General features: G+C 33.7%; 3 protein-coding genes across 3 annotated transcripts; 2 read left to right on the top strand and 1 right to left on the bottom strand.

Annotated features, from left to right (window-relative positions):
• Positions 1 to 462: 462 nt before the first annotated feature.
• Positions 463 to 3,586, top strand: LOC17889445 (IQ domain-containing protein IQM4). The gene is made up of 9 exons (XM_006293928.2): positions 463 to 755; positions 1,039 to 1,600; positions 1,692 to 1,806; positions 1,913 to 1,978; positions 2,067 to 2,155; positions 2,237 to 2,324; positions 2,422 to 2,652; positions 2,736 to 2,837; positions 2,918 to 3,586. The coding sequence occupies exons 2-9, from the start codon at positions 1,110 to 1,112 to the stop codon at positions 3,323 to 3,325; spliced, it is 1,590 nt and encodes a 529-aa protein (XP_006293990.1). The 5' UTR covers positions 463 to 755; positions 1,039 to 1,109; the 3' UTR covers positions 3,326 to 3,586.
• A 3,982-nt stretch (positions 3,587 to 7,568) lies between these two features.
• Positions 7,569 to 9,451, top strand: LOC17887755 (protein IQ-DOMAIN 1). Its single transcript, XM_006296303.2, has 5 exons — positions 7,569 to 7,781; positions 7,869 to 8,099; positions 8,185 to 8,412; positions 8,496 to 8,609; positions 8,681 to 9,451. Exons 1-5 carry the CDS (start codon positions 7,716 to 7,718, stop codon positions 9,290 to 9,292), a joined length of 1,251 nt encoding a protein of 416 aa, XP_006296365.1. The 5' UTR covers positions 7,569 to 7,715; the 3' UTR covers positions 9,293 to 9,451.
• Positions 9,428 to 11,821, bottom strand: LOC17889242 (cytochrome P450 711A1). Its single transcript, XM_006293946.2, has 5 exons — positions 11,555 to 11,821; positions 10,932 to 11,084; positions 10,110 to 10,857; positions 9,922 to 10,017; positions 9,428 to 9,828 (listed from the first exon to the last, which is right to left on the bottom strand). The coding sequence occupies exons 1-5, from the start codon at positions 11,803 to 11,805 to the stop codon at positions 9,499 to 9,501; spliced, it is 1,578 nt and encodes a 525-aa protein (XP_006294008.1). The 5' UTR covers positions 11,806 to 11,821; the 3' UTR covers positions 9,428 to 9,498.
• Positions 11,822 to 13,413: the final 1,592 nt, after the last annotated feature.

The raw sequence follows: 13,413 nt of genomic DNA, 5'->3' as shown, positions 1-13,413 counted from the left end.
ATAATATAATATTTGGCATGTGTGACCATGCATTTTTCTATTAGTTGGTGTAGCCGGTCATCTTTTTTCCTATCGTTCTCTTTGATCGAAGATGGAAAACAATAGCCTCCCACATTTTTTATTAAACATCAATTACTAAAATTTAACAAAAACGAATTAACAAAATCCGATCGATAATTAATGTAAAAAAAGAGTTAAATTTCATTGCTTCCACAATTTCTGCATTAATATATTTTTCATCATTATTTTTCATAGTGGATAAGAATTGCTAGGAAAACGTACGTACTTGGGTCTACTAACATAAATTAAAAAAAAAAAAAAAAATTGTCCATTTCTCTGAATTAATAAGTTTCGGTGAAGCTACCTTCTTCTTACCGAGCTACTCCTGTGGTTTCTCTCTTACACACACTTTGTTGTTTACTTGTCTGTATACATCATTTTAAAACTAATATTTGTTTTTTTTCAGACACACCATCTTTGAATCTTCACTACTTTTGTTCTGTCATATTCAACGATTTTGTCTTCTTTTTAATATATTTTTTTACCCTATTCAATACTCGTCAACTACACACACACACACCACTAATACATTTATTCATCTCTGTATATATATTGGTGCTACTACTTCTCTCAAACTTATTGCATTCAATTCCTAATTCCTCTTTTTAGTGGTCTTCTCTAGACAAGAAGACATATAACAAAGACTTGACCTTTTTAAAAGTCTTTTCTTGGTGTTGATACTCTGCAATCTTGAGGTATGTCTCTGATTCTTTAATGGGTTGATCATAGAAGATGGATAAGATCATAAAGTTTTCACCTTTATGGAGTTTTCTGAATTGTTTTTGTTTAAGATGCTTTCAATGTGTTTGTTGAAATGTCTGAGTGAGATTGTTTTTATTTCATCGTCGGCTACTACAATAATTGGGGTTGGTGATGATAGCAATAATGACTCAGTAAAAAGAAATGAATTGTTTATAGAAAAAGATTCGTTTGTCAACGTTTTTTCGATATTGATCTGAAAATTTGATGCGTGTGCAGGGGATTTGTATATTGGGAGCAAACCAACTTGAAGAAGAGATCGTGTTCTTTTTATATTTGTTGGTTTTGTCATGGGCCTTTCTCTTTCCTTGCTCTTGTCTGCTTGGAAAGAAGTCGTGACGACCCAGTTCTTCAGTTTCAAGAACCCTGTCGAGAGTTTTCTTGGAACCAGATCTTTTAGCTTTAAGTTGAAAGAAGGAGTCTTGAATTCAAGAACCAACAGTTTCAAGAGTGAGAAGGTATCTGAAAAGACCGGTATGGAGCGGTCATTGAGCTTTAACAGCTGGGAGATTCCAACAGAAGTCGAGGCTGTACAGATGGACAAGGCTGATGAGGAGATTGTCGAAACGAAGAAGCCTGCTCGTAACAGTTTAAACGGAAGAAATTGCGAGAGAATCCAGATTACAAAACCTACGATTACTCCCCCTACGCCTTTTGTGTTCTTCTCCCCTAGACCTGTCACAGAGCTTGATGCAGCTGCAACTACGTTACAGAAGGTGTACAAGAGTTACAGAACAAGAAGGAACCTAGCAGATTGTGCTGTTGTGGTTGAGGAGCTTTGGTGAGTCACTTGATAATGATCTATCCTTTGCTAGTAATGGGGCTCAAGTTGTTGTAGACTAACCTGTTTTATTTCTTCAAATGTTTCCTAGGTGGAAGACTCTGGATGCTGCAGCTCTGAACTTGAGCTCGGTTTCATTCTTTGGAGAAGAGAAACATGAAACCGCTGTTTCGAAGTGGGCAAGAGCTAGAACACGAGCTGCTAAGGTTTGACATCATTTCCATAAGTTATTATCTATGTTTAGAGTCCATAAGATTTTATATCTCTTTACAATGATAGCTGATGTGAATCCTGCTTTTGTATGTCATTTAGGTTGGCAAAGGATTGTCAAAAGATGAAAAAGCTCAGAAGTTAGCTCTTCAGCATTGGCTTGAAGCTGTAAGTACTCATATTTGCTTTGGTCATGGGAACAATCTTCCTGTTTTTTTTGGATTTAATCTAACTTGAGTCTTCTCTGTCTTTACAGATTGACCCACGGCATCGTTATGGCCACAACTTGCACTTCTATTATGATGTCTGGTCAGCAAGCATGAGCGCACAACCATTCTTCTACTGGTCAGTCTAATGACCTTCTTTATTTCCTTATTGATGAATGAATATGTTCTGAACTTTGTTTCCACCTATTTGAAACTGTAGGTTGGACATTGGCGATGGAAAAGATGTGAATCTTGAACACCACCCGAGAAGTGTTCTGCAGAAACAGTGCATAAAATATCTTGGACCGGTGAGTCTTTTTAGATCTGTTCTGCAAAAAAAAAACCTTCTCTACCATATTCTTACCTTCTTTTTACTCATAACTGTTTGTGGTCTTCGACTTGCAGCTGGAAAGAGAAGCATATGAAGTGATAGTAGAAGATGGGAAACTAGTGAATAAACAAAGCATGACTCTGATCAATTCAACAGAGGAATCAAAGTCGATTTTTGTACTTAGCACCACTAGAACCTTATACGTAGGGCAGAAGAAGAAAGGTCGTTTCCAACACTCCAGTTTCTTGTCTGGAGGTGCCACAACTGCTGCAGGGAGATTGGTCGCCCGCGATGGGATCCTCGAGGTGTGTTCCTATTCAGCTTTCTTCCTACTTTCAAACCTCTTAGCCTTTATGATGAGGAGCTAACAAAACACATTATTTCTCAGGCTATATGGCCATACAGTGGACACTACCTCCCAACAGAAGACAACTTCAAGGAATTCATAAGTTTCCTGGAAGAGAACAATGTTGACCTCACCAATGTCAAGGTAAGGAAAAGAAACATTTCTTGCATACATGCTAAATATGAAAAATGGTGTGTACTCACTTGTTTTGAATCTGAATGCAGAGATGCTCTGTGAACGAGGAATATTCGTCATTCAGTTCCAATGGCTACGAAGAAGAAGAATCAAAAGGAGAGGAAGCAGAGAATAAACCAGTAGAAACCATCACTACAGAGGAACCACAAGAAGAGAAAGAGATAGAAAGACCGGTCTTTGGGCTTGCAAAGAGACTGTCCTGCAAATGGAATAGTGGGGTTGGTCCAAGAATCGGGTGTGTCAGAGATTATCCAATGGAGCTTCAGTCACAAGCGTTCGAACAAGTCAGTTTGTCTCCTCGGATTACGCCTGGTTCTGCACGTTTTCCATCGCCTTACGGTCCAATTCCTTCGCCAAGGCCTAGTCCTAGAGTAAGAGTCTCTCCACGCTTAGCATACATGGGAATCCCAAGCCCTAGAGTGCAAGTAAACTGTTAGGGCCTTTTGCTCTTTAACTTAATTCACCAAGAAGTTAAAAATGTTATGACCTTTAAGCTAGTGAGATGTGAGAAGAAAGGTTCATCACTCTCTCATCTTTGTTCTTTAATTCAATGTCACATATTTTTTTTTTGTCCCTTTTTTTTATGGGTGCATTGTAACTTCTGGTTTAGGTGACTCCCATAGGCTGTAAATTCATTTGGTAAACTTTTTGTACTAGTGTTGGATTTTGAACTTTGAATAAAATTTTGTATTAATATTTTAATAAGAGAAATCCTACTATATTAACCAGAAGTATTCAAATGAAGAGAATCTTATAAATTGTAAGAATTTACATTGAAATGCCATTAGAAAAATTTTAAAATGAAAAAAAAAACATTAAGTTAATAAAGATAATTAAACAAATTAAATATATAAAATCGCAAGATAATCTATAAACTATAAATAATAATAATTAAATTATATATGTAGTACATAAATATTCAATTAAATAATAATAAAATAAATTATTACAAATTTATATCAAATAAAGAGTTGAATCTACGATTTAGCGTGGATTAGTACATAGTTTTTAATTAAACGGTTAAAACAAAAATTCAAGAGTCCTTTGTGGAAAAAAAACGTGGAAGAGTTTCAACAACAAAATTCTCCTATTATCTTTTATAGGATTTGAACCAAAAGAGAAAAAAAAAATCAATAATGTATCAATCCAAGACTTGACTTGACTTTTTACATGGCCTCTTGTGTGGTCTTACTAAACCACCTTTAATTGATTTTGTCTATGGTCTTTTATTTCCTACGCACACGATCTTGATTTCACCATGTGGTAGGATGATTCTTACGCAAATCCCATGTAGGTATAATTTACACAAGTTATTATTTTTATTGGGAAATTTATTAGAGATAAGCTTGTATACAACGAAACGTGTCATTGAAAATTTGTTTATAATACTACTTCAAAATAGGAGTATATATTTAAAATTTCACCCTATTTCTAGGTTTATTCACAAAGTACCAAAGTACGATGTTTTAAGATTTTTTTATTGTTTCTCAAAAATTGATGTTGTTGATTAATAATCTATTTTTACTTTATACTTTTATTCACATAACAGTTATTTAAGACTATCAACAATGGTTTATCATTCAACACCCACCACATCATCTCATCTCTTTTCTACATCAGTTTTTCTATCATCCACATAATAATTCAATATTCACTCAACTTTTACATACTACAATGGTTTTGTCTAATAAAATTTAACATCCTACACTATTAACATTTTACCATAAAATACGTTTTTTCCTATGTTCAAATTAAATGAATCAAGTTTATATCTACAGGGTATAAAAATGATAATTTTTTATATAAAAATCTAAAATTAATAAATTTATTTAGTTTTAAAAATTGACATAAGAGAAAATAGAATATCAAAAAACTGTGCAACCAATAAATGCATAACATGTGGCATCGATGGTCACACTTGTTCTTTTTTCAGCAGGTTGAATCTTTTCAACACCGTTTAACCACATAGATTCAATAACCTATTTAACATCCCTATTGTATGGGTTCAACTGTTGACTTTTTTTTTCAACACCCCATTGTAAGTAGTCTAATAGCTTATATTTTCTCTTTCTACCATTTAGTAATTATAAATTAATTCATAAACAAATATTTAACTTTATTTTAAAATATGCAAAAATACCAAAACATCAATTTTTTTGAAATGGAGGAAGTATATATTAATTACAATTGTAGTGGTGTGGTTTTAAAGAAAACAAAAAAAAAATCGATGCAGACCAACTGCAGATTGTTTTTATGTATAAATAGAGTTGTTCCAACACGGTTCGTTGTTTGCCCTAAAACTAGAACGGACTAAATCTCTGACAGATTTGTCCATCTCGACCGCTGTAACCATTCAAGCTAATAGTATAAAAATTTATCATAAATACATATTAAACATATTTATTATTACATATTAAATCATTGTATAGATTTGTCTCCCTACCAATTTGTCTAGTCTCATGCAAGTGTAACCATTACTAGATTGTTTTTAAGCTAATCATTGCATAAGAATGACAAATTACTAGAAAGATTTAACTATTCGGTTAGATTTTTATAAAATCACAATTAAACCAAAAAAATAAAGTTTAGAAAACAAAAAAAAAACAAATTACCATTTAACAATGTAAAAAATATAAGAAAACACACACAAAAGAACATTAAAACCAAACACAAGTTTTAAAATCGTACTTACAAACTATAAATGATTAATTAATTAGGTTTGCAGTAACAAAATATTCTTTTTATTTCCTCGTATTTTGCATTACCATTTAAGTGAAGCATGCGTGCCGTTGACTCAAGAACCTAACCAGTCGAAGTTTTTTTCAATTTCAAAACTGCTTTTTTAAATTAAAGTTGGAGAAGAAAAAGATCTGACACATGGGCTATTAATCTGGCCCAATAACCATATTGGTCAGAACTGTCCGACCACGACAATGTTTGGAATTAAATTATGGCCATCAGGTGTTTGAAAAGTATTAATTAAAAGATCAATTAAACAAGATGATAAAATAATACCATGCAATTTCTTTAGCATCTTACATATTAATAACAAAATTTTATCAAATATATAGTACCAAATTTTGAGGCTAATAGTGTGCTTATTAAGAAAATTAAGCCTTACAAACATTTTGTATTTTTATTTAAATAAATCAATCAATCATAAAAATCTTATAGAATAATTGTCAAGTATGTAAACAATTGTCCTTCGACTTGGTTCCTAATCTTAGGCCCATTTGATGAAAAATAATAATTAATCAATCATAGAATAATGACAAATTCCTAGTAGTTACATATTTTCTTTATTATCTCCAAAGTCACATCATTTTGAGTCAAATGAGACTGCTAATGAAAAGTTAGCACCATGATCGTCTTTTTAACAAAAAACTTAACGATATGGTTAAAATGGTTAAGTCAACAAAACTTTACTATCCTATCAAAAAGTTAAACTTAACATTTCAAAATATTATGTTCCTCCTGTCTCATGTTTTTTTGACATTTTTATTGGATTTTAAATGTAAACACGGCGATGAATACTAACCTTGACCGAAAAAATATAATTCATTTTCAATTAGTTTAGTGTTAATGCATTCATTTTAAAGGTTAAAGTGTGATATAGACAATTTGTAGATAATCAGATTTACATATATCTCCTAAACAATTGATCTGCATTGTGCACAAATATAGATTAACTAAAAATTCACAATATATATATATATATATATATATATATATATATATATATATAGTGTGTGTGTGTGTGTGTGTGTGTGTGTGTGTGTGTGTATGAGTAGTTTTCATAATTTTTACATATTCAATTTTTCATTTGTCTTAATTTAAAATAAACTTAAACTGTTTTGCACATAGATGAAATTTGTACTGACATAAATAATAAAAAGAATATTTTTACATTTTTTACTATCAAAACAAATTTTTTTTTTGCATATTACAGAATACAACTGATTACAGAAAAAAACTGCAAAGAAATATAAAATCATCATTTAATCTGATTTTGTTTCTAAATCATTTTAATATAATATAGACAGAGAGGATATAATGCACATAATTTATTCATTTATAGGAGAACTTCGTAAACTAATTATAATAAAGAATCTATTTTTTAATATAAAATTATTTTAATACTATTTAAAAGAAACTAATATTAAATTCAGTTAGAGAGGTTAATTAGACAAGTCATAGGTCTAATTAGTACAAATCACAAAGTCCAAAAAAGGCATCATAGCTTTTGAAAGAGAGAATGTGTTTTCGTAAAGAAAAATCTGATTGCAACATTTTGGGAGTTTTAAATTTCGAATCCAATGATATATGAATAATACAAACAAAACAAGGCATTACATGAACATGAGTGAGTCCTCAAGATAAAACAACAAAAAGCCTAATCTCTCTATAGAATAAATATATAGTTATATAGTTATAAATTTATTATTGTGCCTTTTCATGGTTTCTTTTTCATGCCTGTAACTCTGAGAAGGACACAGAACACAGTAAGTAAAAATAAGTGTGAAAACATAACCAAGAGACAAAAGCCTAAAGACTCGAGCAAACTTTATTCTTATTTTATTACTTTGGTCCAAATCTTTGGTTCTTTGCTTTGGTTTGTTCAAATTTCAAAAACGTCTCTTTAACCCACCACTCCCTCCATTACCACCACTACCACCACAACTTCACGTTCTCCTATACACTCTCCTTCTCTCTCTCTCTCTCACTCTCAAACTTTTCTACATACCTGAAGAAAAAAAAAGAAAAAACTCAGATTTGTCTACGAGTTCGAGCCATAAAGATTGAAACTTTATCTTCTTTTCTTCATCTATGGGTGCTTCAGGGAAATGGGTCAAGTCTATCATTGGTCTTAAGAAGCCAGAGAAAGATGAAATCGTAAGTGGGTTACTCAAAGTTCTTAACTTTTTTGTGTTCTTGCTTTTAAAGGTGAGAACTTGAGACAGAGATACTCTGTTTTTTCAGGAAAAGGGTAATGGGAAGAACAAGAAATGGAAGATATGGAGGAGTACTTCAGTGGATTCATGGAAAGGTTTTAGTAGAGGAAGACATCGTTCTGAATCAGAAGGTCTTGATTCTTCAACTGTTTACTCTGCAGCTGTAGCAACTGTTCTTAGAGCTCCTCCTAAAGATTTCAAAGCCGTTAGAGAAGAATGGGCTGCTATCAGAATCCAGACAGCTTTTCGTGGTTTCTTGGTGAGTTTATAACAGAACTGAGTGAAACAAATCTGAGGGGTTTTGTTTTAAATTCGTAATTGAATTTGAATTTTGTGGTAATTAGGCGAGAAGAGCGTTGAGGGCATTGAAAGGGATAGTTAGGTTACAAGCTTTAGTAAGAGGAAGACAAGTGAGGAAACAAGCAGCTGTAACATTAAGGTGTATGCAAGCTTTGGTGAGAGTACAGGCTCGTGTTAGAGCTCGTCGTGTGAGGATGACTGTTGAAGGACAAGCTGTTCAAAAGCTTTTAGATGAACACAGAACCAAATCTGATCTTTTGAAAGAAGTTGAGGTTGTTTGTCTTTTTCTGTGTTCCATTGGTTTAATTCAATTGTCAAGATTTGTTTCTTGTTTTGACATTTGTTGTATTCTCAGGAAGGGTGGTGTGATAGGAAAGGTACTGTAGATGATATTAAATCTAAGTTGCAACAAAGACAAGAAGGTGCCTTTAAGAGAGAACGTGCATTGGCTTATGCTCTTGCTCAAAAGGTAAACTAACTGTGTCCTGATTTAATATCTTGGTTTGAGTTGATGTCTAAATTGGAAATGGTTCTTTGCAGCAATGGAGGTCAACTCCTAGCTCAAATCTTAAGACAAACAGTTCAATTTCATATCTTAAAAGCCAAGAGTTTGATAAGAATAGTTGGGGATGGAGTTGGTTGGAGCGTTGGATGGCTGCTAGGCCATGGGAGACTAGACTTATGGACACTGCAGATGCTGCTGCCACGCTTACTCCTCCACCTCCTAAGCATTTGAAATCACCTGAAACCACGGATGTTGTTAAAGTTAGAAGAAACAATATGACCACTCGTGTGTCTGCAAGGCCTCCTCCTCATATGTTGTCTTCAAGTCCTGGTTATGAGTTTAATGAGAGCTCTGGTTCATCTTCTATCTGCACTTCAACCACACCTGTTTCTGGAACCACTGGCCTTGTTTCAGACAACCCTAGTAGTCTGAACAAGAACAAGCCTAGTTACATGAGCTTGACTGAATCAACTAAGGCTAAGCGAAGAACTAACCGTGTTCTTAGGCAATCCATGGATGAGTTTCAGTTTATGAAGAACTCTGGATTGTTTACTGGTGAACTCAAGACTAGTCCTGCCTCAGATCCATACGTTAGTTTCTCCAAACCACTCGGTGTGCCTAGTCGATTCGAGAAGCAGAGAGGGTAAAGTGACCTTGTAAGATTCGTTGTCACTTGCTTGAGGGAAGTTACAACAGCTTGTTGTTGTCTTGTGTTGTGAGATATCTGTGTATGTTAATTGTTCTTTCTTCCTATGAAACTACATTGGAGTTTTGAATTTAAATATAAGAATCGCAGTTTCGCTTTATTTCGATTATGAAACTCTTAAGTTTATACCATCACTTGTTTCAAGAATCAGAATCTTTTGATGGCTTTGAGCTTAACTCCATTCTTGAAGCTGAGTATTATACCATAATCAAGCTGCAGTGGTTTCTCCATTTCTGGAGAATGTCTGAAAATGTAATTACGGTAGAGATGCAGCAAGGTGAGTTTGATCTCCTGCAGGGCAAATCTTTGTCCAACACAGGCTCGTGGACCGATACCAAATGGGATGAAAGCATATAGATGCCTAAGTCTTTCCTCTTCTCCATTTGGATCAAATCTTTCTGGCTTGAACTTCTCTGGCTCTGGAAAGTTTTTGGGGTCCTTTGCTAGAACTCCTAGTGCCAACCAAACCCATGTACCCTAAGAAACAACAAAAAGGTAAGTAATAGAGTAAGTGAACCCATCCGCTTGATGAGTTTGAATGGTGGCAATGGACAGAGTTGATGAATATACCTTAGGGAGTAAGTAGCCTCCTATCTCCACTTCTTTTGCAGTTTCCCTTGCAACCAAAGGGGATACCATGTAGAATCTCATAGCCTCTTTGATGACCTACAAAGGAGGAAAAACTAAAGCATCAGTAAAGATTCTAATACATTTGCAGAAACTCAACTTCTCGGTTTTGTTTGTTATGAATGTAGTACCTGATCGAGGTATGGGAACTTGTACTGTAAGTCATGAGCAGTCGGGATCAGATCACGGCCTCCAAACCCGTCAATCTCTTGAAGCAGACGTTTCTCAACATCTAAATGACCAGAGACTAAGTAGAGAACAGAGGATAATGTGAAGGCAGTGGTTGCAGAGCCAGCAAGAAGATGCTCATAAGTCACAGCGCTAATATAATCCGGCGTGAAGATGTTCTTGGCGAAAAGATCAGACTCTCTAGCTTTCAAGATCAATGACAAGAAGTCTTTTGAGTCAGTCTCAGCCTCCTTGGCTCGCTTTGACACAATCTCATTGAGTTGTCCACTAAGTCTTGCATTAGTCTTTTCGACTCTCCAGTCCATTGTTCCCGGTATCCTCTTCAAAACCTGCCTAAATGGCTCTTGAAGAATAGGAATCAGTAAGCCTAAGATGATGGAGAGTGATCCTGATAGATCCATCTTGAGCTGTGTTGTAGAGTAGACATGTTGGTTTATAAAATCAGTCACCTCTACATCTTTGCTTGGTTTTTTCCCTGAGAGGCCAAAGTTGACTCCAAAAGCAGCTTGTCCGATAATATCCGTTGTTAGTTTAAGGAAAAGGTTGGAGAAAACGATATCTCGCGGTTTAGAATCAAGATTAAGAGTAGCAGAAGTGATGAAACTATGCATTGTGGGAATAAGACTAGTTAAATGTGAAGGCTGGTATAGAGATAAGATGGTGTTTCTCATCTTAGACCATCTCTTGTCCCTGTCAAAGATCCATGACTCATTTAGTGGTTATAGAAACAGAAGCATACATGTTCTTGTAGAGCATAGATGTACCTAGTGAAGAAGAGGCCTTTCTTGTGAAGAGGAGAGGCTGAGATTGGAGAAGGAATGCTTCTATTTGGAATGTCTTTGAACTTCTTTATCCCAACTTCTCTGCAAAGCTCTGCTTCTGCAATTATTATTAATGGTTGCCTCCCCATCTGAAATCTGCATTTTTTATTTTGTTAAGTTGAATTAAACTTGTGTTCATCAATCAGCCAATAGCAAGCACATGAGATGTGCCAAATCTAAACCAAAATGTTTAAAACAAAAATTTAAAGGGTTTAATGTGTTTATAATATGTTTGGTTAATTAAGTTCCATTATTTTACAATGAAAACAAATTGATACTGAAGTTAACTGACTAATTTTTAGTGTTTTATATCAAATCAAACTATTTTGAAAATTCTTTTTAAAAGTCATATTTTTTTAATTAATTTTGTTTAATTTCCATATAATATTAATTTAAAAACTATTTACATTCTTTATTTACAATCAAACTGAATCTAAACCAAATTACAAATGATATATACTTTTGATTTCATGAAAACCTAAAATTAAAAATCTAAAATCTAAACTTTAAACTCTAAACTCAAAATTGTCCACTCAAAACAAGAATCAAGAAAGACCTACTAGTACCTGAAGATAGGGCCATATTGCTTAGCAAGAACAGAGAAGACATCAGGACCATACTTAGCCATCAAGGGCAAGTGACCAACAAGAGGCATAGCGTTTGGACCGGGAACATTGCGAACGGACCAGGACGGTCGGTACAAGTAGACCACAACCACAACAGCTGCAAAAGTAGTCAAGAATAATGCAACAAGAGGTTCTTGTTGTATCAATAATGATGGATCAAGAACTTCCCACCATAGATGTTGCGTCTTCATTTCTCTAACCTCTTAAAGTTTCTCTCTTTACTTATTTAATGTGTGTGTGGGTTATGTTGGGTGATTCATTCACTTATAGCTAGAGGGATTTATATAGTTATTGATGTGCTTTTGAAAAAGAGTGGGTTCTACATTCTTTCCACTAGCCAACTTTTAGAATAGTGTTGAGACTATTTTGCAAGAAGACAAAATGCGTTGAAATTGTTAGTCATTCTGATCTCTCTACTAGAGTAGTAGTAGTACTACTACTAGTCCTATAGAACGCACGGACTTGGTAGTTGGTATACATTTTTACGTTTATTTTTCATGTCAATCGTTTTACATTTTAGTTATATTTACATTTACAAATAAGGGAGAAATTGATTAAGTTACATATAAAACGAAAATATTATAGGATTAACAAGTGTCGATAATATAGGATTACCAAATGCCGATAGTTCAACTCGTAGATTATGTAAAGTAAAATCTAAAATTCGCTTGTTTGAATAGCGTTTGAGTAGAGAGATTATTTAAATGTTCTTGTCTCTGGTCTAAGAGGATGTACGAGCATGTGAATGTTTTTAAAAAAAAATTATCAGAAAATATATGTAACATGTTTTTACCTGATTGTCAATTGAAGGTTTTTGTAACATCGTATCTGAACTCTAAGATTGGATTTAAGCCCCTTCTGATGAATCCTACTATATTAATTGAGAAGTACAAAAATAAATATAACCTTATAAGTTGTAAGAATTTACATTGCAATGCTATTAATTTTTGTTTTAAAATGACAAAAAAACACTGAGGGTAGTAAAGATAATTAAACAAATAATCAAACCAATTAAAAATATAAAATTGCAAGATAATCTATAAACTATATATAAAATCGCAAAATTATCAAAAAACAATATTGCTTGGATATAGAAACATAAATTCTCAATTAAATAATAACAAATCAAATTATTACAAATGTATATTAAATAAAGAGTTCAGCCCACGGTTTATCATGGGTTAGTACCTAGTATATGATTATGACTTTGTAAATCAATCAATTGTAAAATTAAAAGAGAATGAGTAAAAATCGAATCTGAATATTGTTTAAACTATATACCAATAAAAAATATGAATTTAGTAAGGTTATTGTGGTTGTAATGAAATAAAAGTGAAATAAATTTTACTATGTTTTAGAAGGTTACGAATATTTACAAAATCTGAATTTTAAGTTTACAAAAATTATTTAATAAAAAATATTTTGATCAATCTCACAAGTGCTTGTAGATGTCAAGCGGGGCTTGCCGTGGAGTAAACCATGCTTCTACCTTTTAGTCACTCTCTCTCTATCTCTCTCTCTCTCTCTCTCTCTCTCTCTCTATCTCTATCTCTATCTCTATCTCTATCTCTATCTCTATCTCTATCTCTATCTCTCTATCTCTCTATCTCTCTATCTCTCTATCTCTATCTCTATCTCTCTCTCTCTCTCTCTCTCTCTCTCTCTCTCTCTCTCTCTCTCTCTCTCTCTCTCTCTCTCTCTCTCTCTCTCTCTCTCTCTCTCTCTCTCTCTCTCTCTCTCTCTCTCTCTCTCTCTCTCTCTCTCTCTCTCTCTCTCTCTCTCTCTCTCTCTCTCTCTCT

This window comes from Capsella rubella, unplaced genomic scaffold (genome assembly GCF_000375325.1).
Source record: "Capsella rubella cultivar Monte Gargano unplaced genomic scaffold, Caprub1_0 scaffold_4, whole genome shotgun sequence".
Lineage (NCBI taxonomy): Eukaryota > Viridiplantae > Streptophyta > Magnoliopsida > Brassicales > Brassicaceae > Capsella > Capsella rubella.
This window is presented reverse-complemented; position numbering and strand designations above follow the sequence as displayed.

Bases quoted from the DNA above. Each gene is read 5' to 3' on its own strand.
- LOC17889445 (XM_006293928.2), top strand. From the start codon at position 1,110: ATGGGCCTTTCTCTTTCCTTGCTCTTGTCTGCTTGGAAAGAAGTCGTG. The intron at 1,601-1,691 runs GTGAGTCACTTG...AATGTTTCCTAG, and splicing joins GTTGTGGTTGAGGAGCTTTG to GTGGAAGACTCTGGATGCTG. The intron at 1,979-2,066 runs GTAAGTACTCAT...CTGTCTTTACAG, and splicing joins TTCAGCATTGGCTTGAAGCT to ATTGACCCACGGCATCGTTA.
- LOC17887755 (XM_006296303.2), top strand. From the start codon at position 7,716: ATGGGTGCTTCAGGGAAATGGGTCAAGTCTATCATTGGTCTTAAGAAG. The intron at 7,782-7,868 runs GTAAGTGGGTTA...CTGTTTTTTCAG, and splicing joins AGCCAGAGAAAGATGAAATC to GAAAAGGGTAATGGGAAGAA. The intron at 8,610-8,680 runs GTAAACTAACTG...GGTTCTTTGCAG, and splicing joins CTTATGCTCTTGCTCAAAAG to CAATGGAGGTCAACTCCTAG.
- LOC17889242 (XM_006293946.2), bottom strand. From the start codon at position 11,805: ATGAAGACGCAACATCTATGGTGGGAAGTTCTTGATCCATCATTATTG. The intron at 10,858-10,931 runs GTACATCTATGC...GATCTTTGACAG, and splicing joins AAAGGCCTCTTCTTCACTAG to GGACAAGAGATGGTCTAAGA. The intron at 10,018-10,109 runs GTACTACATTCA...CCTCCTTTGTAG, and splicing joins AGTTCCCATACCTCGATCAG to GTCATCAAAGAGGCTATGAG.